The 26,807-nt window shown below is 55.8% G+C and overlaps 1 protein-coding gene across 2 annotated transcripts; it reads left to right on the top strand.

Moving 5' to 3' along the window:
* The first annotated feature begins 231 nt into the window (after window positions 1-231).
* RAC2 (Rac family small GTPase 2) lies at window positions 232-19,929 on the top strand. 2 transcript variants are annotated; one of them, XM_004063431.5, is made up of 7 exons: window positions 234-403; window positions 2,861-2,932; window positions 11,570-11,687; window positions 12,494-12,556; window positions 13,093-13,252; window positions 18,396-18,528; window positions 19,160-19,929. In XM_004063431.5, the coding sequence occupies exons 1-6, from the start codon at window positions 369-371 to the stop codon at window positions 18,524-18,526; spliced, it is 579 nt and encodes a 192-aa protein (XP_004063479.1). In that variant the 5' UTR covers window positions 234-368; the 3' UTR covers window positions 18,527-18,528; window positions 19,160-19,929. The 2 variants fall into 2 exon arrangements, with proteins under 2 accessions (XP_063561115.1, XP_004063479.1); XM_063705045.1 differs by lacking the exon at window positions 19,160-19,929 and having other exon boundaries at window positions 232-403; window positions 13,093-13,265; window positions 18,396-18,456.
* The last annotated feature ends 6,878 nt before the right edge of the window (window positions 19,930-26,807 follow it).

Genomic DNA, 26,807 nt, shown 5'->3' with positions numbered 1-26,807 from the left:
TTCTTGGAACCCTCAAGTTCTTGGAGAACAGCCTCTGGGCCTGCCCCGTGGACAGGAAGTGAGCCTCCCAGCACAGAGGGCCCCCAGGTCTCCTGCTGGAGCCTCCACGCAGGGGGCCTGTGGGGATGGCCAGGGCTCAGCACAGCACCTGAGCGCCCCTCCCACCAGCTGCTCTGCCAGACCGCATGCTCCGCCCCCTGCAAACGACCGTGGGGGTAGCAGCTTGAGTAAGTTCCCCTTCCGTTTCCTCCTGCCCCACCACCGCTGCTCCTCAGCAGGCGCCTCACCAGCCTCCACACCCCTTGTGCCCGCAGAAACGCGCCTGGCCCTGAGCTGTCACCACCGACACTCTCCAGGCTCCGGACACGATGCAGGCCATCAAGTGTGTGGTGGTGGGAGATGGGTAGGTACCTGGCTGGAATTCCTCACAGCCCCCAACTGGGATGCCCTGAGATCCTTCCGCCCTGGTGTCCCTGGGGAAGCCCCTGGCCCTGCAGAACTAGGCGTCCCTGGAAGGCAGCTTGGAGGGGTCGCTTCCTTCTTCTCCTAGGGCCCACAGGGAGCACCCGGGGGTGGGCTGAGGGGAGCTTCACCCTCTTCAACCCCACCCCACCCCAGAAGCCATCTCGGTGGAGGGTGCAGGACTATGGGTGAGAGTGCCCAGGGCTCCTCACCTGCACCCCAAAAGCTGGGGGCAGGTCTCCCACGGAGGCAAGCCTCAGTCTTTACTCTGTGGATGCACGAGGGAAGTGGGAAACCTGAAATTCAGCCTTTGTCCCCAGGCTGACCTGGGCTGTCGTCACTGGCTTGGTGCTGCTGTGTGGCCTTGGGCAAGTCACAGCACCTCTCTGAACCTCAGCTTATTCATCTGGGAGGAGGCCTATGCCCTGGGGATGCTGTGGGGTTGCTTGCGATAAGCTGAGTGGCTGTCTTGCTTGTAGTATGTGCCTTCTAGCACCCCCTCCACTTTCTCTCCCCTCCCCTCAGCCTGCCGGGTTGGGGAGGATGTGTGGGGGATGTGGGTGAGGAGCAGAAGGGGCAAGGGGACATTGAGAGACAGAGAGGGAAGGAGGAGGCTAAAGGATGGGAGGGTGATTGTGGGGTTGGCAGTGGAGGGGCAGGCTGGGCTGAGACCCTTCTCAGTTGTCAGATCCCAGTGACTTCAGGCTGTCTTGTCCCCTGGGGGCCTCAGTTTCCTCATCTGTAAAATGACAGGTCCAGGCCAGGTGCAGTGGCTCATGCCTGTAGTCCTAGCATTTTGAGAGGCCAAGACGGGAGGATTGCTTGAGGCCAGGAGCTTGAGAACAGCCTAAGCATCATAGCGAGAACCCATGTCTATAAAAAAATTTTTTTAAGCCAGGAGTGGTGGCATATGCGCCTGCAGTCCCAGCTACTGGGGAGGCTGAGGTGGGAGAATCGCCTGAGCCCAGGAGTTTGAGGCTGCAGTGAGCTATAATTGTGCCACTGCAGTCAGCCTGGGTGACAGAGCAAGACGCTGTCTCTTAAAAAAACACAAAATAAAAGGACACGTCCAATTTGTCAATCTGTCATGCCTGCCAGCAGCCACATCTTAGAGTCCAGCCTACAGGCTCACCCTGGAGCATGTTCTAGCTGGAAGGGGGCCTCCTGTCCAGCCTTCCCATTCTACAGAGGAGCAGCCCAAGGCTTTGAGAGACTCAGCTCTCCTGGCCTGGGCCCTGTGGCCCCAACTTTGGCTGTGACCCATCTAGGTGGGGGCGGGCCCATTTGTCCACCAGCCTCAGCTGATTCTGATGCATGGCTCCTTATCTGCCCTTGCCTGCCCAGTCCTGTTCACTTCTGCTTTGTATCTGATCGGAGGAGGGGCGGGCGGAAGTCAAGGGTTAACGTTCCAGTCATTCAAAATTACCTCGGTGGCAGGCCCGGGGGAGGGCGATGGTAGGAGGAGAGGATGAGCTGTCTTCTCTGAGCAGGAAGTGACAAAACCACGCAGGGCAGGGGAAGGCCCAGAGCTGCCCCTTGGCCTCTGGGCTTCGGCTGAGCTACCTGCACCCGCTCCCAGCCTCACATGCTGAGGGTGGAGGAGGCGCACGTTATCACTTCCTTCCTATGTACCAGCTCTGGGGTTAATCTAGCCTTCTCTATTTATCCTCTCACCAAACCTAATAGGTCCATTTTACAGGTGGGAAAATGAAAGTTCAGGGAAGCTAAGTAATTTGCCCAAAGCCTCACAGGATTTGAACCCAGACCACTCTGACTCAAACCCTGACCTGGTAACTGCTCTGCTCCACGGGGGAGGTGAGAGGGAGGAGCAGGGTCAGGTCTTCCCTAGCAGCCATCGACTGCTGCCGTGCGTCAGGCCCTGTGCTCAGTGCTTTGATAGGCCTCGTTGGATTTACTCCTCAGCACACTCCTATGAGGATGGGCTCATCTCTATTTTCTAGATGGAGAAACTGAGGCAGAGGCAGGTTAAGTGACTTGTCCAAGATCATACCACTGGTAGGTGGTACAGCTGGGATTTGAAGCCCAGGTCAGGCGTCGGGGGCCCCTTGGCATTGCCTGGGTCTGCTGGGCACCCTCTGTCCCACATCACTGGCCCCTGGAGAAGCCTGTGGGAAAAGCGGATTGCCAGCTCTGTGCACACCTGTGGATCAGAATCTCTGGGGCTGGACCCTGAAGTCTCCACTTTAACAAACATCCACATGACTTGCAGGCTCTCGGGTGTGAGAACACAGACATGGGGCATCTCACATGGGGAGACGGAGGCCCAGAGGGCTAGGCTGGGTGGATGCTGAGGTCTTTGCAGAGGACCAGGCAGAAACCTCCCCACGTCTCCGGCAGAGCCTGTGACCGCCGCCCTCTTGCACTTCCTGTCTTTCAGGGCCGTGGGCAAGACCTGCCTTCTCATCAGCTACACCACCAACGCCTTTCCCGGAGAGTACATCCCCACCGTGTGAGTTCCTGGGGATATGCGGGGTGCTGGGAGGAGGGGAGAGACCGTCACCAAGTCGACCCCCCTTTCAGGCACTTCCTGTGGGCGAGACCCTGTGTGGGCACCCACAGCCTCCAGCCCAGTGGAGCTGCCTGACAGTCCAGCCAAGAAGGCAGCACTGGCGCTGAGAGGTGCTGGGGGCTCCCAGAACCCGGGATGGGGTATGGAGGAAGGAGTAGAAGGGAGGAGGGGTGGCCTTTAGGCTGGGCCTCCAAGCAAAGGGACGTGGAGGAGAGGGCTGGCTCAGGCAAGAGCAGGAGCTGGGAGAGGAGCTTCTGCGGAAGCAGGCTGCTGGAGGAGGTGATCCAGAGAGCCCGACTCCAAGGAACAGGGACACCTGGGGACAAGGCATGCTGTGGGGCGGAACAGAGCTGTCTGCAGGCCTGGGAGGCCCTGCGCTCTATTGCAGGATGCGGAGGCAGGGCTGTCATCGGACGTGGAGGGAGCGTGTTGGTGTCAGACTCAGGAGGGAAGGATGACTGGGGAGGCACCAGCCCCTCCCTGGCCAGCCCTCAGGGGTCCCCATCACTCCTAGGACATTTCCCCGATTCCCTAGCATGGCACTCAAGGCTCCTGATGGCCTTCACTCAACCTCCCACCTGGCCTTATTACCCATTACTTTGCTTCACACTCTGCCTCCTCCGGACCCTACTGTTCACCACAAGCTCCCTGCACATTTCTACCCCAGGGCCTTTGCTCAAGCTGTTCTCTCTCCCCATAGTGCTTTTTTCTCCCCACATCCACCTGTCTAAAGCCTCCAGGTGCAGCTCCAGTGCCCCCTCCTCCAGGAAGCCTTTCTGATCTACCACGAAGGGGTCTCCACTCCCCAGAGTGACTTTATCTGATCTCTCCCATGACTATGAGCCTGTGGAGGGCAGGGAGCCATGGCCAGCTCTTTGTGGGTCTCCCATTATCTCAGCACAGTGTCTTCTACATGGTATGATACATGCATTACCTTACACACAACACATGTGTTTTGAGTTGACCTGACTTGGACATCGTGGGAAAGACCACAGGAAGATCGATCATAGCCACCATCTAGCAAAGGCCTGCCACATGCTGGCCCCTGCGCAAGATGTCACACATGTGTGATCTCATTTGATCCCCCTGGGAGATGGCTATTAGCATGCACAGGACACCCATGGGGAAGCTGAGCCTCACAGCCACTAAGAGGCTTGCCTCCCAGGCTTACATGGTTCTGTCCAGCTTCAGAGCCAAGGTCCATGCAGAACCTCGCTGGGGCCCTCATTTCTTGATCTTAATGAACCCCCCTTTCAGGGGCAGGGATCAGGCTCTCCTAGGAAGAGGCGGGCAGGCAGAAGGGAGAAGAGAGCCTGGAGCCGAAATGCTTCCAACCCACCCCAGTGGATTCTTCACTACCCAACCCCCAACCCCAGACTTGGGTGGGCTGGGCTCTCTCTGCTGCTGTCTCTCCCCGGGACACTCTGCTCAGCTGCCTTAGATGCCCTGGCCCAGGCTAGAGGAAGGCAGGCAGCCAGGAGAGGGCAGGGAAACCCTAGCAGAGAGCCTAGAAAACCGCTTTTGCCCCAGCTCGGTCCTGATGCTGGTGAGTGCCCCTCTCTGGTCCTGTCCTTATATACAAAATGGGAACAAGGATTCCTGCCCACTCACCATCAACTATCAAACGTTTATCAGGTGCCTCTAAGTGCCAAGGGAGGGCTGGCTGCAAACCTGAGCAGGGAGGCAGAATTAGGTGAGGCGGCTCCTGCTCAAGGCCATGGTCACCAGCAGTGTGTTGTCACTGCCTCTGTCCCTGGGTCTCTGGATGCTGGCTTGAGACCTTGTCCCGCCTTCGTGCATCCTGGCTGAGTTGAAGGACCCACTTGCTGAAGGACCTTGGACTAATCACTTCCCCTCTCTGAGCCTCAATCTCCTTTTCTATAAGAGGTAGAGGCTTGGAAGTCCCAAGCTCCTTCCCCAGGCACCTCCCTTGTACGTTGAGATGGATGGCTGAGGCTGCTGAGGCCAGGTTATGGCCAGGTGCTCTCAGCAGCCTGGAGGCCCCTGATCCCTGGTGGCCCCTAGTGGACTTTGTTGTCCTGGACAACATCACAGAAGCTGGAGAAATAGACCCGACCAGATCTACCTTCCCAAGTCTCTCTGAAGGATTGGGTGAAGGTATCCCAGTAGGGCCAGCTCCATGTGTGTGGCCACCTATCCAATTGCACAGGGCCCCATGCTCAGAAGGGTCCTGCACCTTGTTTAATACTCTGATGTCTACATCTTGAAATTCTTAATCATTTTTGAGCATGGGCCCTGTACTTCCATTTTGCACTGGGTCTTGCAAGTTCTGTGGTGAATCCTGCCTCACACCCTCATATGGCTTCAGGCACAAAGTTTCTCAGCCCCAGACGAGACCCCAGAGCGGGATCCTGCTACTGCCAATGCCTGTGCCCCTGTGAAGGGAGGGTAAAATAGTCACACTGGGCCCTTGACATTGGAGGGGGAAGAGGGAGAGAGGGTGGGTTGGGAAAAACAGGCAGCCCCAAATCTCTGGCACCTGAGATTAAGGTGGAGAGAGCTTCTGGGCTGAGGATGGTAGGTTTGCTGGGGGTTGGGGAGGCCCGTGCTACAGATACAAGATCAGATAAGCCTGAGAGCTGGATCCCCATGCTGCCAGCCATGAGGGTGTAACAGCAAAGGGATGGACCTGAACCTTCGGAACTGACACCTTCCTGAGCAGCCAATCAGTTGCCAGGAATCGTGGGGCTGCACTGTGATTGGCTCTTGCCGCCTGCTCTGTTGTATAGACCCTATATCGGAGCCGGCAGGGCCCTGTGAGTTCTTTGCATCAAATCCCCCATTTCGCAGATGGGGAGGCTGAGCCTACTCTGTGGATGGCCCCGTGCTAGGTGTTGGGGATATAGAAACGTGGCAGGAAGACAGTGCCCTCGTGTGCCTGTGGCATAGAGGAGCGCCCCCTTACACCTCACCTTGTTAGAACCAAGCTCGACGGAAGCCCTGGTGAGCTTTTAAAACTGAAAGTTAGGCTGGGCGCCGTGGCTCATGCCTGTAATCCCAGCACTTTGGGAGGCTGAGGCAGGCAGATCGCTTGAGCCCATGAGTTCGAGACCAGCCTGGGCAACATGGAGCAGAAACCCCATCTCTACAAAAAAATACAAAAATTAGCCGGGCATGGTGGTGCATGCCTGTAGTCCCAGCTACTCGGGAGACTGAGGTGGGAGGATCGCTTGAGCCTAGGAGGGTGCGGTTGCATTGACCTATGATTGTGCTACTGCACTCCAGCCTGGGCAACAAAGTGAGACCCTGTCTCAAAAAATAAAATAAAATAAAAAGAGCCTCCCAAAAAACAACTGAAGGTTAACCTGGCCTAAATCTCTCCTGTGGCTCCCTTCACACTTAAAACTCATCTTAATGCTCAAACCGTGAACAACAGCCCCCCTCTCCCCAGCCTCATTTACCACACCCCTTACCCACTTCACTCCAAGTACACAGACTGCCTTGATGATCTCTGCCTCCCCCCAACCTCTTCACTCCCCTTTATGACACCCAGAACCCTCCCTGCTTCCTGTCATTCAGTTCCCTGCTTAGACATCGCCTCCTTGACCCCCTGTCTACAGCAGCCCCCCGTCTCCAACCTGCCCTCTCCATCCCACCACCCTGCTTGGCTGTCTTCATAGGCCCCCCGACAGCCCGACTTCATCTTGCTGCTCCTTTGCTGCCACTCCTCCTCTTGGATGGAAGCTCCCTGAGGACAGGGCCCTTATCTGCCTCGCTCCCTGCCATCGCACCAGTTTCTAGAACAGAGCTGAGCCCATTCCTGTTGCTCCGTCATGACTGCCTCCCCCACCCCGGGGAGGAAGGCAGGGCTCAGCTCTGCATGGAAGAATGTGTGCTGCTAATTGAGGTTGAATCATTTGGCACTTAATTTTCACTTTCATTTGAAATCCTCTCTTCGGTAAACTGGCGAATCCAGCCTGGGATTCCAGTGGACAGGATGACATCAGCCTCCCTAGCTGTGTGCGCCAGGCCCCACCAGGTTCTCCTGCCTGGCCTCTCGGCAGCCCCATCCCTGCTCCTGCCGCTGTGTGTGTGGGTGCCTCCTGATGTCCAGTGGCTCAAGCCTCTGCCTTAGCTCAGGCACCCCTTCTGTTGGGTATTCTGTTCCCTCCTGCTCCACCTCTCCCTGCCCCGTGACACCTCCAGCTGCCTTCATCTTTCAACCAATAGCACGGTAAGGGCCTCCCCTCCTGGCTGATGTGCCAGTTTCCCCCTCTGTTCCCCTCTGGCCCCTCCCTAAGACTTCTCCAAGAGGGTCCCTCCCTCCCTCCCTCCCTCCCTCCCTTCCTTCCTTCCTTCCTGACGGAGCCTCGCTGTGTCACCAGGCTGGAGTGCTGTGGTGCGATCTCGGCTCACTGCAACCTCTGCCTCCCGGGTTCAAGCGATTCTGCTGCCTCAGCCTCCCAAGTAGCTGGGACTACAGGCATGCACCACCACACCCAGCTAATTTTTGTATTTTTGGTAGAGACAGGGTTTCACCATGTTGGCCAGGATGGTCTCGATCTCTTGACCTGGTGATCCACCTGCCTCAGCCTCCCAAAGTGCTGGGATTACAGGCATGAGCCACCGTGCCCAGCTGGGACCTTTTCTAAATGCAAATCTGATCTCATCACCTCTGCCTGGTTTGGCCCCTTGCTGGTTCCCCATTGCCCTGAGAACCAAGACCTGACTGGTCCGTGCCCCTCTGACATCAATCCTTTCTCACCCCCAAGTCACTAGCCATGCGTGCCCTGTGGTCTCTGGGTTCCTTGAATGCACCATCCCTCCTCCCTGGGGGTGGGCTTCGGTGGTGGTCAGGTGATACCTGGGTGCTGGGGCCCCTTCCACCTGCCCCATTCCTCTCCTCCACTCCATTCTAGGGCCAGGCCTCAGAGTTCTACAGGCACTAGATGAAAACATGGTCTCTGCTCTCTCCAACTCCATTTCCAGCCATGAAATAGCAGCGATGCTTACCATATGGGCCTTTCTGAATTGGGTAACAGGATCTAGCCTTGCTCTGCCACCCACTGGCTGGGAGATCTTGGGCAAGTCCCTTCCTTTCTGTAAGCCTCAATTTCTTCATCCGGAAAATGGGGTGACGGTTGGCCATGGTGGTCTGTGCATAAGGTTCCTCTCCGGTCCTGGCTGCCTGTGGGTCTCTTAAGTAAGGGGGACCCTCAGGGGTGTCACACCATTGACACATTCCTGCACCTGTCCCTCTGGTCCTCTGGGGAGGGGCCCTGTGGCAGGGGCATTTGGGGACATGGAAAATGAGACTGCTTAGCTTCTCAGCATCTCCCAGTGGGGTGGCTTGAACATCCTCTGTTTTTTTGGATTCTCCTAATGGCTCCAAGAAATAGGTATTTTCCCCTCCACATTAAAGAGTTTGAGGCTCAGAGAAGTTAGGTCACTCACCCAGGGTCACACAGCCAGGATGTCCTGGCTTCCCAAGGAACTCTGTGTTCCCGGCCAACAAGAAAGGTCCTTGACCTCTTCAGGCCTCAGTTTCCTCATCTGTCTAATGGGGGTAACTAAAGATCCTTTTGTCTTGGATCACATGAGACTTCAAGACTTAACATACAAAGACCCTCAGCCCCCTGCCTGGCCTCAGAGAAGGTGGCTGTTGCTTCTCAAGGTCCCAGCTCTTTCCCCATCACCGTGGCCCTGAGATTCCAGGGATGACCCAGAGGAGACAGGTGAATCTTGTGGGGCTTCTTGGCACTAGCACTGTGGCTGGACATTAGAGGAGAGAGTGTCCAAGCATTTCCCAAAAGTGTGTTTCTGGTCAAAACTGGAAAAACAACACAGGTGTGGCTTTTCCCATCATGCCTCGCTGTGTCTCCCTGGACAGCACCTTCTTCCTGAAATCCCACAGCAGTGTAGGTGGTACCCGGAGTAGGTGCACGCCAGCACCTGCTGTGCACCAGACCGCGGGCTGGCCCCAGGGTGCAGCGACAAACAAATGAGGCTTATTGCCTGCCACTTGGGATGCTGAGTTCCCCAAGGAGTGCTGGTTTAGGTGGGGTGGTAGCCCCGACATGGCTGGAAGTCAGGAAAGGCTTCTTGGAGGAGGCAACATTGAGCAGGGGCTGGAGGGATGAGTAAAAGTCAGCCAGCCTGGCAGTGGGGAGGAAGAGAAGGGAGAGAGGAAGGAGAGTGGGAAGTCAGGGGCCACTGTTTGCAGGCACTTTCCAGACAGGCAGGAACAGGGCCGTTTGAGGAACTGAGAGGTAACCAGGAATTCTGTCCAGGGCTGGACAGGCAAAGTGTATTAAAAAGGCTGGGCTGCCCACTTTTTGGGGGTGTGGGGGACTCCTCTCAGGAGAGGTGTCTTTTGTGTTACTCTGAAGTGTTAGCGCTTCTGCAGCCTAACATTGAGTAGCGTTCTCTGCGAACTTCCTGGAGGAGGTGGTTTAATTCCCTTCCACCTGCATTCACTGGGTGACAGGCCTGAGACTGTGGAGAATAAGCAGGCATCGGCCTGGCCCACACGGAACCCACAGCCCTTGAAGGGGTGGAGACTCACCAAGTGCCTGCTCGTGGTCAAGGCAAAGTAGTCACCTGAGAGAGGGAACCATGGGCTCTTTACAGGTAGAGGACGATGAAGCTTCGCCAGAGAGGAGGACTTGTCTGGGCAGGGTTTTGAAGCATGAATAGAAGTCGGGAGTGAAACGGGGCTGGAAGCGTATTCAAGAGGGAGATACAGACAGGATCAAATGCTTGGAGGGGTGGGCAGCCTGGAGGGTGTGGGGGCCAGAGGCCAGGTTGGTGAGAACATATGGACAGCTAAGGTGGGAAGGATATTCTGGGCAGGGGCTTCGTGTGGACCAGCACAGGGAGGTGGGCGGTGTGAGCGTTTCCCGGGAAACGGCTTGGCTGGTGTGCGAGGGGAGGAGTAGGAGGAGAAGTCAGAGGAGCCAGAGGTCTCAGTGGACCAGGTCAGGGCCTGTGTGGGGGACCACAGCAGGAAAAGTGACAGTGATTCCCTAGCCCTCAGGGGCAGGCGGTGAGGGCATTCCCCGAGGCACAGCTGTGGCCTGGGGCAGTGAGCATTGGTCGTGGTCACTGGTTTCTGGTTTCTTACCTAGTTGGGTCACTCACTGGCTGTGTGGCCTTGGGCAAGTCACTGCATCTCTCTGAGCCAAGTTTTCCCTTCCACAGCACGGGTAGCCAGCACCTTCCTTGCGGGGATGTGTGTAGCAAGAACTGGCTTGCAAAACCTCCCCTATTCTGAGCTTGGAGCCCTGGGATGGCCCTCCCGGCATTCTTTGGGCTTCCCCGTCTCTGATATTTGTCAGGCCCCTCACCCCGTGTCTGGCCTTCTGCCAGCTGTGGGGGCAGGATCAGGCTTGTACTCCTTGGTGGCCCCAGCGCTGGCTCTGCACCCGATGCATAGTAGGTGCCTAGCAAGTGCATCTGGAGGCTCGTTCGATGGCCCTGCAGGGCTCTCTGGGTCTGGCGGGAGACATTGGGAGTCAAGGTCAGTGCCCCACACCATCTCCTCGGCAGCACGTGTCTTCCTACCGTTTGCCGTGGCCCTTCCCATGGCCAGTGACTAACAGCTTTCACGCACACTCTGGGGTGGGCTGAAAGGCCCCGGAAGCAGCCCTCTTTCCCTGGAAGATGGGAGATGAATGACAGCACCCTAGCTTCCTGCCTTCTCTGGGGACGCCCTGAGCACAGTCCGTTCTGTCTCCCAGGTGGCCCCAGCAGGACTGAGCAGCAGCGGCCCACAGCCATGACAACTCAACCACCTGCCCTGTGTCAGCTGCTGTCCCCTCCTTTATTCCTCCCCACTCCCCTTCTGCAGCATCCTGGAGTCACTTCCCGAGTAAACCCCTCACATCACCTCCTTGTCTCAGGGTTTGCTTCTGGGGGGACCCAGCCTGAGACGGGATGAACATTCATTCAACAAAATATTGAGGCTGGGCGCAGTGGCTCACGCCTGTAATCCTAGCACTTTGAGAGGCCGAGGCGGGCGGATCACTTAAGTTCAGGAGTTCAAGACCAGCCTGGTCAACATGGTGAAACCCTGTTTCTACTAAAAATACAAAAATTAGCTGGGTGTGGTGGTGCATGCCTGTAATCCCAGCTACTTGGGAGGCTGAGGCAGGAGAATCACTTGAACCCAGGGGGCAGAGTTTGCAGTGGGCCGAGATGGTGCCACTGCACTCCAGCCTGGGTGACAGAGCGTGATTCCATTTCAAAAAACAAAGAAACAAAAAAACAAAAAACAAACATTGAGTGGCAGCATAAGGAGAGAGGTAAGTTTATTCTCATCAAGACTGGGAGGAAAAGTTACACAGCCTCAATTACCTTTCCAAAGGACAGGTACGGGTAGGAAAAGGATTAAGAGATAATCTTTTTTTCTTCTTGTTAACTTGTGTTACATTTTTAAAAAATATAATGAATCAGTAATGAAACAAATAAACCCAATTGCAAATGCTGTGTGACTTTGGGCCAGTCGCAGACTGTCTCTAGGTCTCAGCCTCCGAGGAATGACATGGAGCTGGACCACAATTCCCAGGTTCTGGGGTTTGAGATTGACCTTACCTCTGCCTTGCCTGCTCCCCACAGGTTTGACAACTATTCAGCCAATGTGATGGTGGACAGCAAGCCAGTGAACCTGGGGCTGTGGGACACTGCTGGGCAGGAGGACTACGACCGTCTCCGGCCGCTCTCCTATCCACAGACGGTGTGCTGCTCCCACCTGCCTTGCAGTCCTGACCTTTGCTGTCTCTGTTCCCTCTGCTTGGGATGCCCTTCCAGCCAGCTCAGCCTGGGAAACCCTACCTCTCCCCTTAAGGCCCAGCTCAGGGAGTCTGCCTGCCTTGCATGTCCCAGGCAGAGAAGGGCTTCCTCTTGCACTCCCCCAGCCCTGCATTGGTTCCCGGTCCTCGATGTGCCCATCTTCCCACCCCATTGCCTCCTGGGCTCTGGCACCCCCTGTTTCCAGTGGTGGGGCAGGTGGATTCTGCACAGGGCCCCAGGAGGCAGCCCGGGATGGTGAGCCCTGGGAGTGCTGGGGGAGGGGAGAGGTGGAGGATGCCTGCAGGTGGCTGCTGGGTCCTCGCCCTTCCTCCAGGGTGTGCAGGGAGGCGGCTAAGGCCGGTAATCAGATGGTGGATAGTATATGGATTGGAGTATGGACTCTGGAATCCCAGATCCTCCCCTCACCAGAGTGCACGCTGGCAAACTCTTTAACCTCTGGAAGCCTCACTTTCCCTGTCTGAGGAATGGGGCTACCAGCAGTGCTTGCTGCAGAGTGACATGTGAGGATAACCACTTCGCAGAGGCCCTGGCCTTTAGTGAGCGTCCTAACAAACAGCAGCCTCGTGGTAGAGGCGAGAAGGGTATCTCTGCTCTGCCCAGATCCTAAGTCCCCAGCATCCCCTGGGGTGTTCCGCCCTCAGGGAGCCCCAAGTTCCACCTCTCGGTGGCTGCCATGGTGGGACACCTCTGGGCCCTCCTCACTAGCAACCTCGCTTGCTCTGTCCCCAGGACGTCTTCCTCATCTGCTTCTCCCTCGTCAGCCCAGCCTCTTATGAGAACGTCCGCGCCAAGGTGAGCTGGACAGGGTGGGCCTTGGGGGCTCTGGGGCAGGTAACCCTGAGGGACAGAGGGAGGAACTGGTGACTCTAGGCTGGTCCCTGGGGCAGCAGAGGTCGCATACAGAGAGGGTCCCCAGTGCCAACCAGGGCTGGCAGGGGGACTGAGGGGGTAAGATTCAGAGGACCTGGGGTGGGGGGTGCTGCGATAGTTAGCTATACCCCCACTTTCCATGGTTGCATTCTCCTGCTCCCCACACAGCCTCATGTCCGCCTCCGATTGTCACCTAACCTCATGTTTGCTTCTTATGTCTGCACAAAACCTCGCCGCCTCCTTTCCTACAATCATGCGCCCCCTCCTTCCTGCACAACCTCGTGGCCTCCCCTCCCTGTGCCACCTCACGTCTCTCCTCACCCTCGTGCCCACCTCTGATCTTCTGGCAACTTGCTGCCTCTCCTCTCCCTACACCCTCACACTCCCTCTGATCCCCGCACAGCCTCGCGCCCCCTCTTGACCCATACAACCTTGTGTCCCCCCACCCACCTGCCCAGTGGTTCCCAGAAGTGCGGCACCACTGCCCCAGCACACCCATCATCCTGGTGGGCACCAAGCTGGACCTGCGGGACGACAAGGACACCATCGAGAAACTGAAGGAGAAGAAGCTGGCTCCCATCACCTACCCGCAGGGCCTGGCACTGGCCAAGGAGATTGGTACGGGCCTCGGGCTCAGAGGGGGGAACTGGCTGCGGGGGAGGCCCTGACTTGGCCTCGTGGTGTAATTGTAAACACAGGCTGCAGGGCCAGGCTGTGCAGTTTGAACTCAGCTGTGCTGTGTGCACTTGCTGTGTGACCTTGGGCGAGTCACATAGCCTCTCTCTGCCTGTGTTTCCTTATCAGAAAAGCATGGGATAGTGATAGCTCCTGCCTCCTGGGGTGGTTGGGGGAATTCAGTGACTTATTCCAGGTGGAGCTGCCAGGGCAGCACCTGTGTGTGAGAAGCACTCTGTGTTAGTAGTAGTCGTCCTAGTAGTATGAGTAGTATCTATTAATAGATACTGAAAATAAGGAGGTGTGCTTTGAGCAGACAGAAGCAGAGATTGAGTGGGGGTGCTGTGGTTGCTTGGAGGACAAGTGGCAAGTCAAACTTGGGTGTTCTGGGAAGGCTTCCTGGAGGAGGTGGCGCTGCATTAGCTCTAAAGGGTGACACATTTCCTTCCACCACCTTCTCTCCTCCCTTTCCCCACTCCCTTTGGTTTCTCAGCTCGACCCCTCTTTGCCTCCAAATCACTGGGCTGGAGAAATATAGTAACTTCTCAAGGTCACCCAGCTAGTAGGTGGCCCAGCCAGATTTGAAGGAAGGACAGCAAATTATTGGCTCACTACTGGGGGGTGCTTCTTTGTAGTGGCTCAGGGCTGCCTGCATCAGGGAGGCGATGACCATGGGTCTGGCTTCATGCATGGTACCCAGGCCTGCTGGCTCTGTTTCTGTCCCTGTCCCTGGTAGGTCTCAATGTGTCTGTAGCTCAGGGATCCTTGCCCCAAAGCCCAAAACCACCAGCTGGGTTTGGTCATATGAGCTGTGCCCTCTGCCTCACCACAGGACTCTGCAGGCCCAGGGTTTGGCCCCCAGATTGAATCCACTAGACCTCCTCCCGCCCCACCGCCCCAGCCCTGCCCCACCTCCCCCTGCCGGAACTGGGAGGGCCCTGGGGACTCACATCTCTTCACAGGAAGGGAAACCACAGCCACCACCTCCCTCCTTCTGTGACTAGCGTGGTGACACGGCCATCTTCCCCGGGGGCCTCAGACTATGGCTCACACCCTGGCTCCCTTCCCCTGTCCTAGGGCCACAGCTCCCCAGCCTGCTAGTCTTTCCTTTTAAATATCAAGGATTCATCCCTGCCTTCTCTTTCTGACCAACCAGCACCCCTCCAACCCCTGCCCCTGGACTCCTTCTATTCAGGGTGCAGCTCTGCAGCCTGTGGCCTGGCTGTCACTGACCTCTCCCTTGTAAAGCACATGCTTTGGGATCATGTGGAGGGTGCTGGAGGCCTGGATTCTGGTCCTGGCTCTGATACTGATTGGCTGTGTGACCTTGGGTTAGTGGCTGCCCCTCTCTGGGCTTCAGTCTCCCTCTCCACATAAGCTGACCTGGACAATCCCCAAAGGCCCTCTCTCCTCCATAAGGTGGTGACTCAGAGTTCTTGCCTTGGCCTCTAGCCAGTCTTTCCTGGCTGACCCTGCATGGAGCTGGGGCAGCGGCAGTGATTTTAACTGTGCCTCAGACCAGCTTAGGCCTAGGGGGAGTCCTGGGGGGACTGGCAGGGCTAGTGAGGGAAGCAGCAACTGCCTCTGCCCACCTGGGCTCCCCAGCCCTGGGATGACAAGTTCTGGGGGCAGCCCTGAGCCCAGCTGATAATCACAGCTGATGTGGACTGAGCACTTCCTGGGAGCCACTTCATTCTCACAGCAGCTATGATGAAGAGCTCTTGTCACCTCCACTTTACAGAGAGGAAACAGGCTTGGGGGGACATGTTGCTGGCTTAAGGCCACCCAGCCAGGACATGGCCGAGCCCAGATTCCAACAGGGGTGGACTGGCTCCCTAAGCCACAAAGCTGAGGGCCATCTGTCCTCCCTGCACCCCCACTGCCCCCACCGCCCCCTCACCCTCCTTGCCCTCTCTGTGGCTCCCCTGCCCCTGCCTCAGCTTGATGAGCCGTCGCATGGCAATGAGTCCTAGACAGATGGGAGACTGAGGCCCGGAGAGGGGGAACTGACTAAAGTCCTAGAGCAGTGAGAGGCCGAGCCAAAGTGAGCCCTGGCCCCCCAGCTCAGGACCCTTGTCCTGGGTGAGTGGGTGGCTGGGTGCCAGGGAAAAGGCAGTTGGTGGATGTGGGGGAAGTGGACGCAGATGTGGTCCCTTATAAGGAGACAGTGGCCAAGTGCCCAGTGACACCTCCTCAACACAGGGGGCTGTGGTGACCAGACTCCGGGCTGAGCTCAGGGCACCCTGCTCTTGCCAGCCAAGCCCCATGACAACCACTGCCCATGATCCCTGGTGGGCGTATATGCCTCCAGGTAGAGGGGAGACGCCCAGCATGTGACTCAGAGTGAGTGACATCCTCTCTGAGCCTCAGGTTCCTCGTCCCTGCCCCACCCTTCCTTTCTCCCCAGCACCTGGCCTCAGTGGGCTCCCCTGTTCCAGGGGCTGCCCCTCCTGCCATCCCGACTTCTCCCCCCAGCTCTGTGCCTTCGGGCCTTGGCTTCCCCACTCTGGGCCTGTTTCCTGGTCTGTGAAATGGGAACTCACCCCGGTGTTGTTGGAAGCACCCAGCTCAGTGCCTGGCACAGAGTAGGTGGTGACCAGCGTCCATCCCCTTCCATCCTGCCACAGAGAAGCAAGCGGGCTTTGGCGGAGGGCCTAGAGTTCCCCTCCCCTCCCTTCTCCTTCCTCATGGTTCTGACATCGGCCCCCAGGCCTGCATAGCATCTCGGCAGAAGGGGTTTTGTGGTTTTTCACTTCAGGGAAACTGTGCAGCTTGAAATGGACATGGGAAGTCACACGGACTCTTTGCAGAATGTCATGGAACACTGTCCCTGGGGGTGGGAACTAGGCCTGCCTTTCTCCTCGTCTGTGCCCTGGGCTCTAGCCCTGAGGGGTCTTCATGTGGGAGAAGGCTGGGCCTCCCATGGCAGGACAGAGGAGCTCTCCAATGCCACTCCTCCCAGAAGGCCCCCAGCTGGGCCCAGGTTGAGGGAATACGTCCAGTGTGTGAGTTTGGATAACTCACATACTCTCCACGAGCCTCAGTTTCCTTGTCTGTAAGACAGGGATGGTGCTAAGGAAGGGGCCGATGATGTTTGGAAGTTCCTGGGGAGGGGGCCATGAGGGCTTCAGGCCTCCTGGGGATTATTTGCAACCCTGGGAGAATCCTGGAGGGATGGGCAAGGCAATTTTCTAGAAGGTGAGGCTCCCAGAGATTTGGTCACTGATGCTTGAGCCCTTTCCTTCACAGAAAAGCATCAAAATTCCCGCCCTCCTTCCACGGACTAAGGGCTATGTGTCCAAGAAAGACACAGACCTGCCCTGGAGGCCTTAGTCTCTCACTGAGTTCAAGCTCGCTATTACAGACATGAGGAAACTGAGGCACGGTGACGTTAAACTCCTTGCTCCTGGTGACACAGCCTCCAGGTGACCCCACTGGGACTGGATGGCGGCCCCCAGAGCCTGGTGTTCAGTTGTATGGCTTGGGAGGGGGTGTACGGCATGGAAGGGTGTATGGCGTGGGAGGGGGTGTATGGGGTGGGAGGGGTTGTATGGCATAGGAGGGGTGTATGGCGTGGGAGGGGTGTATGGCGTGGGAGGCGTGGGAGGGGTATATGGCGTGGGAGGCATGGGAAGGGGTGTATGGCGTGGGAGGGGGTGTATGGCATGGGAGGGGTGTATGGCATGGGAGGCGTGGGAGGGATGTATGGCATGGGAAGGGTGTATGGCACAGGAGGGCTTGTATGGCGTGGGGGGCATGGGAGGGGTGTATGGCTTGGGAGGGATGTATGGCATGGGAGGGGTGTATGGCGTGGGAGGCATGGGAAGGGGTGTATGGCGTGGGAGGGGTTGTATGGTGTGGGAGAGTGTATGGCATGGGAGGGGTATATGACGTCAGAGGGGTTGTATGGCGTAGGAGGGGTGTACGTCGTGGGAAGGGTGTATGGCGTGGAAGGGGTGTATGGCGTGGGAGGCGTGGGAGGGGTGTATGGCATGGGAAGGTGTATGGCGTGGGAGGGGTGTATGGCGTGGGAGGGGTGTATGGCGTGGGAGGGGTTGTATGGTGTGGGAGGCATAGGAGGGGATGTATGATGTGGGAGGGGGTGTATGGCATGGGAGGGGTGTATGGCGTGGGAGGGGTGTATGGCGTGGGAGGGGTTGTATGGTGTGGGAGGCATAGGAGGGGATGTATGATGTGGGAGGGGGTGTATGGCGTGGGAGGGGTGTATGGCACGGGAGGTGTATGGTGTGGGAGGCGTGGGAGGGGTGTATGGTGTGGGAGGGGTGTGTATGGCACAGGAGGGCTCGTATGGCATAGGAGGCATGGGAGGAGTGTATGGTGTGGGGGGGTGTATGGCGTGGGAGGGGTGTATGGCGTGGGAGGGGTGTATGGCGTGGGAGGGGTGTATGGTGTGGGAGGCGTGGGAGGGGTGTATGGCGTGGGAGGGGTGTATGGCGTGGGAGGGGTTGTATGGCGTGGGAGGAGTGTATGCCGTGGGAGGGGAGGTATGGCGTGGGAGGGGTGTATGGCGTGGGAGGGGTGTATGGCGTGGGAGGGGTGTATGGCGTGGGAGGGGAGGTATGCCGTGGGAGGGGAGGTATGCCGTGGGAGGGGTGTATGGCGTGGGAGGGGTGTATGGCGTGGGAGGTGTGTGTGGCATGGCACGGTGTATGGCGTGGAAGGCATGGGAAGGGGTGTATGGCGTGGGACGGTGTATGGCGTTGGAGGGTTGTATGGCGTGGGAGGGGTGTATGGCGTGGGACGGTGTATGGCGTGGGAGGCATGGGAAGGGGTGTATGGCCTGGGACGGTGTATGGCGTGGGAGGGGTGTATGGAGTGGGAGGGTGTATGGCGTGGGAAGGGTGTATGGCGTGGGAGGGGCGTATGGCGTGGGAGGGGCGTATGGCGTGGGAGGGGCGTATGGCGTGGGAGGGGCGTATGGCGTGGGAGGGGCGTATGGCGTGGGAGGGGTGTATGGCGTGGGAGGGGTGTATGGCGTGGAAGGGGTTGTATGGCATAGGAGACATGTTGGCCCAGAGCCCCCCTCCACTTAGGCCTTGGCTCTCCTGTCCATCTCCCCAACCAGACTCGGTGAAATACCTGGAGTGCTCAGCCCTCACCCAGAGAGGCCTGAAAACCGTGTTTGACGAGGCCATCCGGGCCGTGCTGTGCCCTCAGCCCACACGGCAGCAGAAGCGCGCCTGCAGCCTCCTCTAGGGGTAAGAGTCCCCCACTCTAGTGCCCAACTCCCATACACAGCAGGCTATGGCTGAGCAGTGGCCTTTGGTTCACTGTGAATGGCATTTAGGCCAGGACAGAAAGAAGGTGGGTATGGAGGTAGCCTCAGTTTCCCCAGCCTACTTGTCATCTGCCTGGGCCAGTCTCACTCTCTGGAGCTCATCTTCCAGAGGCAAGGCCCAAGGTATGAATGAATGCCTGGTAACCCCCCACCCCCGGGCCAAGGAGTGGGTGTCACGGAGCCCCACTCTGCCCATTCCTGCAGGAGGTGATGGAAAAGATGCCTTGGTCCCTGGCCCTAGGAGAGCCCAGTCGAGCCAGGGAGATCCTGCACCCACATATGTGGGTGGAGGTGGGAGAGCCTGAGCTATGATCCCCAGGGGGCAGATGGTGGGGTCAGTGAGTTGGAGGCAGCCCACAAGGCCTCCTGGAGGTGTGGGACCAGAAGGACAGAGAGGACTGGTGAGGTGGGGAGAGCAGCATTGGCAGTCCTGGTGGGAGTCAAACCTTGAGCAAAGACCTGGAGGTGGGAATGAGCTGTGAGCCAGGAAGGCGAGAGCTGTGGATTCTGCATGTCCCCAAATTCTCTTTCCCTGCTTATCTTCCTTCCAGGTTGCACCCCAGCGCTCCCACCTAGATGGGTCTGATCCTCCAGGATCCCCACCCAAAGCCTGATGGCACCCCGGCTGGCCATGCTGTCCCCTCCCTGTGGCGTTTCTTAGCAGATGGCTGCAGAGCTTCGTTGATGGTCTTTTCTGTACTGGAGGCCTCCTGAGGCCAGGAAGGTGCAAATTTGCAGGTGCTGCATCCCAAGCCCCTCATGCTCCTGCCTTCCTGAGGGCCAGAGGGGAGCCCCAGGGCCCATTAAGCCACCCCCGTGTTCCTGCCGTCAGTGCCAACTGCCACATATGGAAGCATCTACCCGTTCACTCCAGTCCCACCCCACGCCTGACTCCGCTCTGGAAACTGCAGGCCAGATGGTTGCTGCCACAACTTGTGTACCTTCAGGGATGGGGCTCTTACTCCCTCCTGAGGCCAGCTGCTCTAATATCGATGGTCCTGCTTGCCAGAGAGTTCCTCTACCCAGCAAAAATGAGTGTCTCAGAAGTGTGCTCCTCTAGCCTCAGTTCTCCTCTTTTGGAACAACATAAAACAAATTTAATTTTCTACGCCTCTGGGGATATCTGCTCAGCCAATGGAAAATCTGGGTTCAACTAGCCCCTGCCGTTTCTTAAGACTTTCTGCTCCACTCACAGGATCCTGAGCTGCACTTACCTGTGAGAGTCTTCAGACTTTTAAACCTTGCCAGTCAGGACTTTTGCTATTGCAAATAGAAAACCCAACTCAACCTGCTTAAGCAGAAAATAAATTTATTGATTCAAGTTTGGAGATATTGTGATTTCAGGTGCAGCTTGATCAAGGGATTCAAATGATGTCATCGAGGCTTGCTTAGCTCTGGGCTCTGCCTTCTGCTGGCTGGTTCATTCTCAGGCAGGCGACTTAGGGCTTCATACTCCCAAGTTCAAGCTCAGGGTTTCATCCTTCCAAGTTCAAGTTCAGGGCCTCATCCTTCCAAGTTCAAGTTCAGCCAAAAAGAGCAAATGTCTATCCCAGGCAAAGTTCTAACTAAGATTTACTGTGATTGGACCAGCTTAGGTCCTGGGCCCCCTTTTAACCAGTCATATTTGTCAGAGTGGTGCAGTGCTGTGCTCTGACTGGCCAGGCATGGACCGTATGCCATGCTGGAACAGAACTGCGGTAACCCCAGCGAAAGTGTGTGTACCGGCGGGGAGGGTGAGTTCCAAAGTGGGCTGAGAGCCTGGCGGGAATTTGGGAATTTGGGTGAGAAACCCTCAACCTCCACTACTGGAGGTCATGGGAAAGTGTTCATTTCAGCAGTGAAATGAAACAATGCTGGACCCCAAAGGTGATAAGCAAAGGGGAGTTTCTTTAAAAGAGAGGCGGGGTTGTTGTGAGGATTTAAGAAGTTCCGACATGGGCACAACAGTGCCTGCACAGTCAGTCCCACCTCAGGGCTTGCTAAGTTCTGTGGAGGTGCCAGACCTCCCCCTCCTGCGGACAATTACTCTCCTCTATCTCAACTTCTCACTCATTCATCAAACACACATTTATTGAGCACCTCTTCTGTGCCTGGCACTGTTCTAGGTGCCAGGGATCCAGCAGTGCTCAGAAGTCCCTGCCCTCAGGAGGCTGACACTCTAGAGAGGCTAAGAGATCTAAGAGGCTGCCCCTGACAACCCAGAAGGCCCCAATTTCCAGCCCAGGAAATGCTTGAGTTTCCACATTGTGCTTTCCCAGAGTTCCCAGCCAACCCCACTATCCCCATTAGTCCCCATGTTCTGAGGCAGGACCCCCTCCAGCTCACTCACCTCCTGGGAGCCCCCCTTAAAAGGGATTAGGTGCAGAGGGGAAACCCCTTTGCTTTTCTTAGTTTCAGCTCAGACAAAGTCATGATGTTTTCAAAGTTACTTCTCTTCTGAAACAGAAAGGAAATACTAAACCCCACCCATCCATGGCACCATACAGATGCAGGCGGCCAGGACCCCACTCCCTAGTATGTTCGATGTCTAAGATCCCTGAGGCACCCCCTGAGGTTGGCCAGAGTCTGAGGGAGCCTCTTGCTGCTCCCTCCTCTTCACAGAGACTTGGGATAAACTCCAGAGCCTCCGCAACAAACCATGGCCCTGAAGGTCTGGCCATCCTCTGCCTCCCACTCTTATTGCACTCATGCCTCTACCATCAGACTGGACTGTCATTTCTTCCACTCCACATTCGTGCTTCTTTCATTCCAGGCCTTTGAACATACTGGACCCCTTTCCTTTGCTCCTGGAACTTCCCTGCAGGGCAAAGGTGGGCCCGGATCTCCTTCCATGTGTGTTCAGCCCTTTAGGTCGACCCCAGTAGAGACAATCTTTGCTTCTATACGATAATAATGTCAGTAAATAACTTCCTTTACTCATTGTCTTGGCTCCCATGCACATATTATCTCATTTAATGTTCTAATAGCCTTCCAAGATAGGTACTGTTAGCCACGGTTTGCAGAAGAGGAGATGAGGATGCGGGAGGGCACAGGTTTGGCTCAAATTGACAAGGCAGACGCTGTCCTTTCCCACCCTCTCCCTCTGTTCCCATCCTCCTTGCTAACAGAATCCTAGTTTTGTGCATAGCAGCACCGTACCTAACACCGACAAAATATTTGTTTTTCCAGCTGGTTTTGTCACTGGGGTTTTCAGGCCACACAGTTCTGGCCGAGAAGCCGATGTGAATGAAAGTCAGCGGGAGAGATGGCTTCTGTGAAAGTTGTTTTCTTCCTTAAAAAAATGACAGGCCCAGGCCGGGCGTGGTGGCTCACGCCTGTAATCCCAGCACTTTGGGAGGCCGAGGCGGGCGGATCACGAGGTCAGGAGATCGAGATCATCCTGGCTAACACGGTGAAACCCCGTCTCTACTAAAAAATACAAAAAAATAGCCGGGTGTGGTGGTGGGCGCCTGTAGTCCCAGCTACGCGGGAGGCTGAGGCAGGAGAATTGTGTGAACCCGGGAGGCAGAGCTTGCAGTGAGCCGAGATCGCGCCACTGCACTCCAGCCTGGGTGACAGAGCAAGAATCAAAAAAAAAAAAAAAAAAATGACAGGTGGGATGTCTGGAGCTGCAGCAGCCGTCTTGTGAGCTCGAAGCCACAAACATGAAGATACAAGGCCCCGTGCTGAGAGGGGATGAGCAGAAAGATAAAAAGAGTGTGAGTTCCTGGCAGCAGCAGTGGGCAGCTGAGCCAATGCTAACAGCTGCCTTGTTATGGGAACTGAAGAAAATGAAACCACCCAATTGTTAATGTCACCGTTGGTCACGCCTTTTGTTACGGTAAGCTGACAGCATTTGTCACTGAAGCGGTAGGACTCCTAGCGCAGTGCTCTTCCCACTGTGTAACTGTTCCCAGCAGCCACTCCAAGTGGGCTGAGCCACTTGTTTCTGCTCTGCAAATTGGCTGAGGATGGAGGCCCCTCATATAGGAAAGAGAAAGCTTATGGGAAGTCAGTGAGAACCTGTTTTGAAACAGGAAGACCTGCCGGTTGTGGGCAGGAGCTGACACCACGGTTTGCTCTTTCATGTGACAACAACCCCTCCCAAGTGCCCACCTAGTGCCAGGCCTGGGCTGGCAGCAGGTTCCATGCCTCATTTGGCCCCTTCTTGCAATGAAATCATGGCCTGGTGGTTGAGGAAAGTGCCTGCCAGACAAGGCCACTTCATCTGGTGCTTTCTATTCTAGAGACTGGCTGTTCCTTGTCCCTTCTTCAAAGCGGAGGCCTGGGGTCCCCCAAACTCCTCCGATCCTTTCACCCTGGCATTCACTGGCCACCAAGCCTGGACAATTCAGCCTCTATCTATTAAATCCACCCCTTGTCCCCACGGCTGCTCCCTAACCTAACCCCTGCCGTGTCTCCCCTGGACAGTAGCCACAGCCTCCTCACTGGCCTCCTGTCTTCCCTCTCTCTGCCTATACTCCATTTTCCACCAGGTGGCCTGGGGATTTTCCTTGTTTACAAACAACTGTGCAGTCAAAAATGCTGATAGAACCACAGACTTATTCAATCATTGAATCCTTCAGCAAATAGTTATTGAGACCGTGTGTCAAGCCCAAGGCTTGGGGGTGGGTCAAGCATGAGCCCGCTCTCAGGAGCTCACAGGCCAGTGGGGAGGCTGTCCAGCCAGCAGAGAGCCCCAGGAAATGGCCCTTCTGCTTGGATGTCTCCTGAGCATTTCAAACTCACATGCCCCGCCCAGCCTTTATCACTCAGTAAATGCATCCAGGCTCTCAAATCAAAAACCTGGGAGTCCTCCTTGACACCTTCTCCCTCACCTTCCACTTCCAACCCATCACCGACAATCTCCTCAGTGCCCCCCTTCTCTGCATTGTCATGGTTTCTAATGTCCAAACCAGCACTGTATCCTCCCTGTGGTAGCCTCCTGTCATAGTCAGCAATTGGTACAATAATGCTGTGTAACAAACCAAACCGCCTTGAAATCCAGAGGCAAGAAGCAGCAGGCCTGTATTCTCACACTCACTAGTTGTAGGTGGACAGTGGGTCTGCTGACTTAGGAGGGTTTGGCTGGTGACTTGGCTTCAGGCTGGGGATGGGTGGTCTCGGTCCTGGCTGTGGGTGTGTGTGGGTCGGCTCCACCTGTCTCTCATCCTCCTTAGACCAGCATTCCCTGGGGCATGTCCTTCTCATTGTGGATCACAGGAGCATGAGAAGCCAAGCCAAACCATGCAGTGTTTAAGGCCTCTGCTCATGCTTCACATGGCCGAGCCCAACACCACCAATGGGGCAGGGACAGGAACTCTTCCCAGGCTTGGAGGAAAGGAAATATTTGCTGAGCACCAATTGAGCACCAATCCTAATGCTCACACCTCCTGACTGGCCTTCTTGTTTTCACTCTTGCCCTTGGCCATGGTTTATCTCCACGGAGTGGCCAGAGTGATCGCGTTAAACTACCAATCAGATCAGACCACTCCCTTGTATAACACCCTCCAGTGGTATCTCTGGACATTTGGCACGAAACCTCCTCCCTCACCTACAAGGCCTATAGGATGTTGTCAGTTTCTACCTCCAGATCTCACTTGGCACTATCTTCCCTTTCCTTGCAAAGCTCCAGCCACAAGGGCTGTGATCTGGTTTGGCTGTGTCCCAACACAAATCTCCTCTTGAATTGTAGTTCCCATAATCCCAAGGGAGGAACCCAGTGGGAGGTAATTGAATCCCATAATCCAGGTGGGAGGAACCCAGTGGGAGGTAATTGAATCCTATAATCCAGGTGGGAGGAACCCAGTGGGAGGTAATTGAATCCCATAATCCAGGTGGGAGGAACCCAGTGGGAGGTAATTGAACCATGGGGGAGGGGGACGATTACCTCCATGCTGTTCTCGTGATAGTACGTGAGTTCTCACAAGATCTGATGGTTTTATAAGGGTTTTCCCCTTTTGTTGGCACTTCTTCCTGCCATCATGTGAAGAAGGATGCGTTTGCTTCCCCTTCTGCCATAATTGTAAGTTTCCTGAGGATTCCCCAGCCATGCTAAACTGTGAGGCAATTAAACCTCTTTCCTTTATAAATTACCCAGTCTCGGGTATGTCTTTACTTTTATTTTTTATTTTGTTTTATTTTTTGAAATAGAGTCTTGCTCTGTTGCCCAGGCTGGAATGTAATGGCATGATCTCAGCTCACTGCAACCTCCACTTCCCAGGTTCAAGCAATTCTCCTGCCTCAACCTCCTGAGTAGCTGGGACTACAGGCATGTGCCACCACACCCAGGTAGTTTTTGTATTTTTAGTAGAGACGGGGTTTTGTCATGTTGGCCAGGCTGGGGGTATGTCTTTATTAGCAGTGTGAGAACAGACTAATGCAGGCTGCTCCCAGGATTTTCACTGTGTGCCAGGCCCCTTCTACCTTGGGACCCTTGCTCAAGTCGCTCCTTCCACACATAGCACCTACTCTCCCAGATCTTCCTCCACAATCACCCCATGCTCAATCTCGATCACCTCCTCCTCCTGCTTCTCTCTTGGTGCCTCTGTTGAAGAACAGTCTTCATCACTGTTCATAATTGTTTATTAAATAGGTGTATTTATTCAAAAAGTGCTTCCCTTCTAGACTGTAAGCTCAAACACACACAAGGACCTGCGTGTTTTGTTTTACACTAAGGCCCTAGTGAGTCCTGGCCACCTAATCCATGCAGAATGAATGTTATTTGTACAAATGAGTAAGTGGGTGAAAGAATGGACTTTAATGAAAATAGAGAGACTGAACCATGCCAGCGACCCAGCTGAGCCCAGCCTCCAACCACCCCAGCCAGGTGCCAGCCATGTACAAGAGCTGACCTGGATGTGCCGGCCTAGCTGAGTCTCCAGGTGACTCGCAGTCAGCCACCATCAAAGAAAAAAAATGGCCTGAATGAGCCCAGCCAACCCACAGAATCATGAGGGATAATAACATGGCTATTGTAAGCCACTACATTTTGGGGTGGTTTGTGACACAGGTACTGATACTGAAACCTTGACTTTTTGGAGTCTAGACTCTTCATTATCTGCTCCTCCGATCTCTGACCTCTCCTCTCTACCCACCATTCCTACCACACTCCAGAGAGATATTGACATTTGGGGACATCTGACTCCATCCAGCTCTCACATGATATGGGAGGCAGAGCAGGACAGGTCCCGGAGAGGGAGAGGCAGATCCAGGATATCCCTAGAAGGCTTCTGGAGAGGACCTCAAGGAAGGTAAAATGAGCAGTTTTTTGCAGAATCCAAAATTCAATCAATACAGTTCCCACCTATTAACTACGTGCTTCACACCAAGCTGTGGCAGGAGCCGGAGGTGCAGAGAGGGGTGAGGCACAGCCCCTTGCTCACCAGCAGCTCAGAAGCCAGTGGGAGAGACAGACGTGTAAATAGACATCCACCATGTGGCTTGATCCACAGATCACAGAAATATATTCAATACAGAAAGGAAGAGACTCTGGTCTCAAGGCGCTAGGGTAGAGATGTTTCCACCCCCGCCTCCTCGCTGAAAAGCAGCCACGACAAGAAGGAGAACAAGAAACAGAAACACAAACTCCCACCTTCAAAGAAGCCACGAGACACCTGTAACCCCAAACCACAATGTATGAGCAGCAAGAGCAGATGGAGGGTGGTAAATGATTGAACAGAGCTGAGGAAGGCAAACCTAAGTGCCTGCTGCTACATGGTGGGGTGGAGTAGAGGCTTTGGAGACAGAAAAGATGCAAATCACCTGGTCTTGCAGAACCCTGGGGAGGCTTAGAATTAGGGAACCCAGACATCATGGATGGTGAGGCAGGAGGCTGAAAACAGGGGTTGTGTGGAAGTCTGCTTAGGAGGAGTGAGATCCCCTAGCACCACCCCAGGTCTTCTCTTTTCCATTACATGGTCAGGCATCCACCCCTCCCTAACCCCAGCAAGGAGTATTCAGCCAGAGTTCTCTGGACCCAGAGACATTCGCTACAGGGCAGAGTGGGGGTGAGGCACCACAATGCTTTTGGAGATGTTGTCAATTCGATGATGCCTTGCAAATAATCACTCCTCCACTCCTATCCTCCCTACCCATCATTCCTACCATGCTCCAGAGAGATATTGACACACCCTCTATGGGAGGGGCATGTTTCCCCTCTCCCCTGATGCTGGGCTTGGCCATGTGACTTGCTGTGGCTACTGGGATGACAACCTCCAC

The sequence above is a fragment of the Gorilla gorilla genome, chromosome 23 (assembly GCF_029281585.2).
Source record: "Gorilla gorilla gorilla isolate KB3781 chromosome 23, NHGRI_mGorGor1-v2.1_pri, whole genome shotgun sequence".
Taxonomy (NCBI): Eukaryota; Metazoa; Chordata; class Mammalia; order Primates; family Hominidae; genus Gorilla; species Gorilla gorilla.
Note: the sequence above shows the minus strand (reverse complement) of the source record. Positions and strands in the feature narration are given on the sequence as shown.

Bases quoted from the DNA above. Each gene is read 5' to 3' on its own strand.
- RAC2 (XM_004063431.5), top strand. From the start codon at position 369: ATGCAGGCCATCAAGTGTGTGGTGGTGGGAGATGG. The intron at 404-2,860 runs GTAGGTACCTGG...CCTGTCTTTCAG, and splicing joins TGTGTGGTGGTGGGAGATGG to GGCCGTGGGCAAGACCTGCC. The intron at 11,688-12,493 runs GTGTGCTGCTCC...CTCTGTCCCCAG, and splicing joins CGCTCTCCTATCCACAGACG to GACGTCTTCCTCATCTGCTT.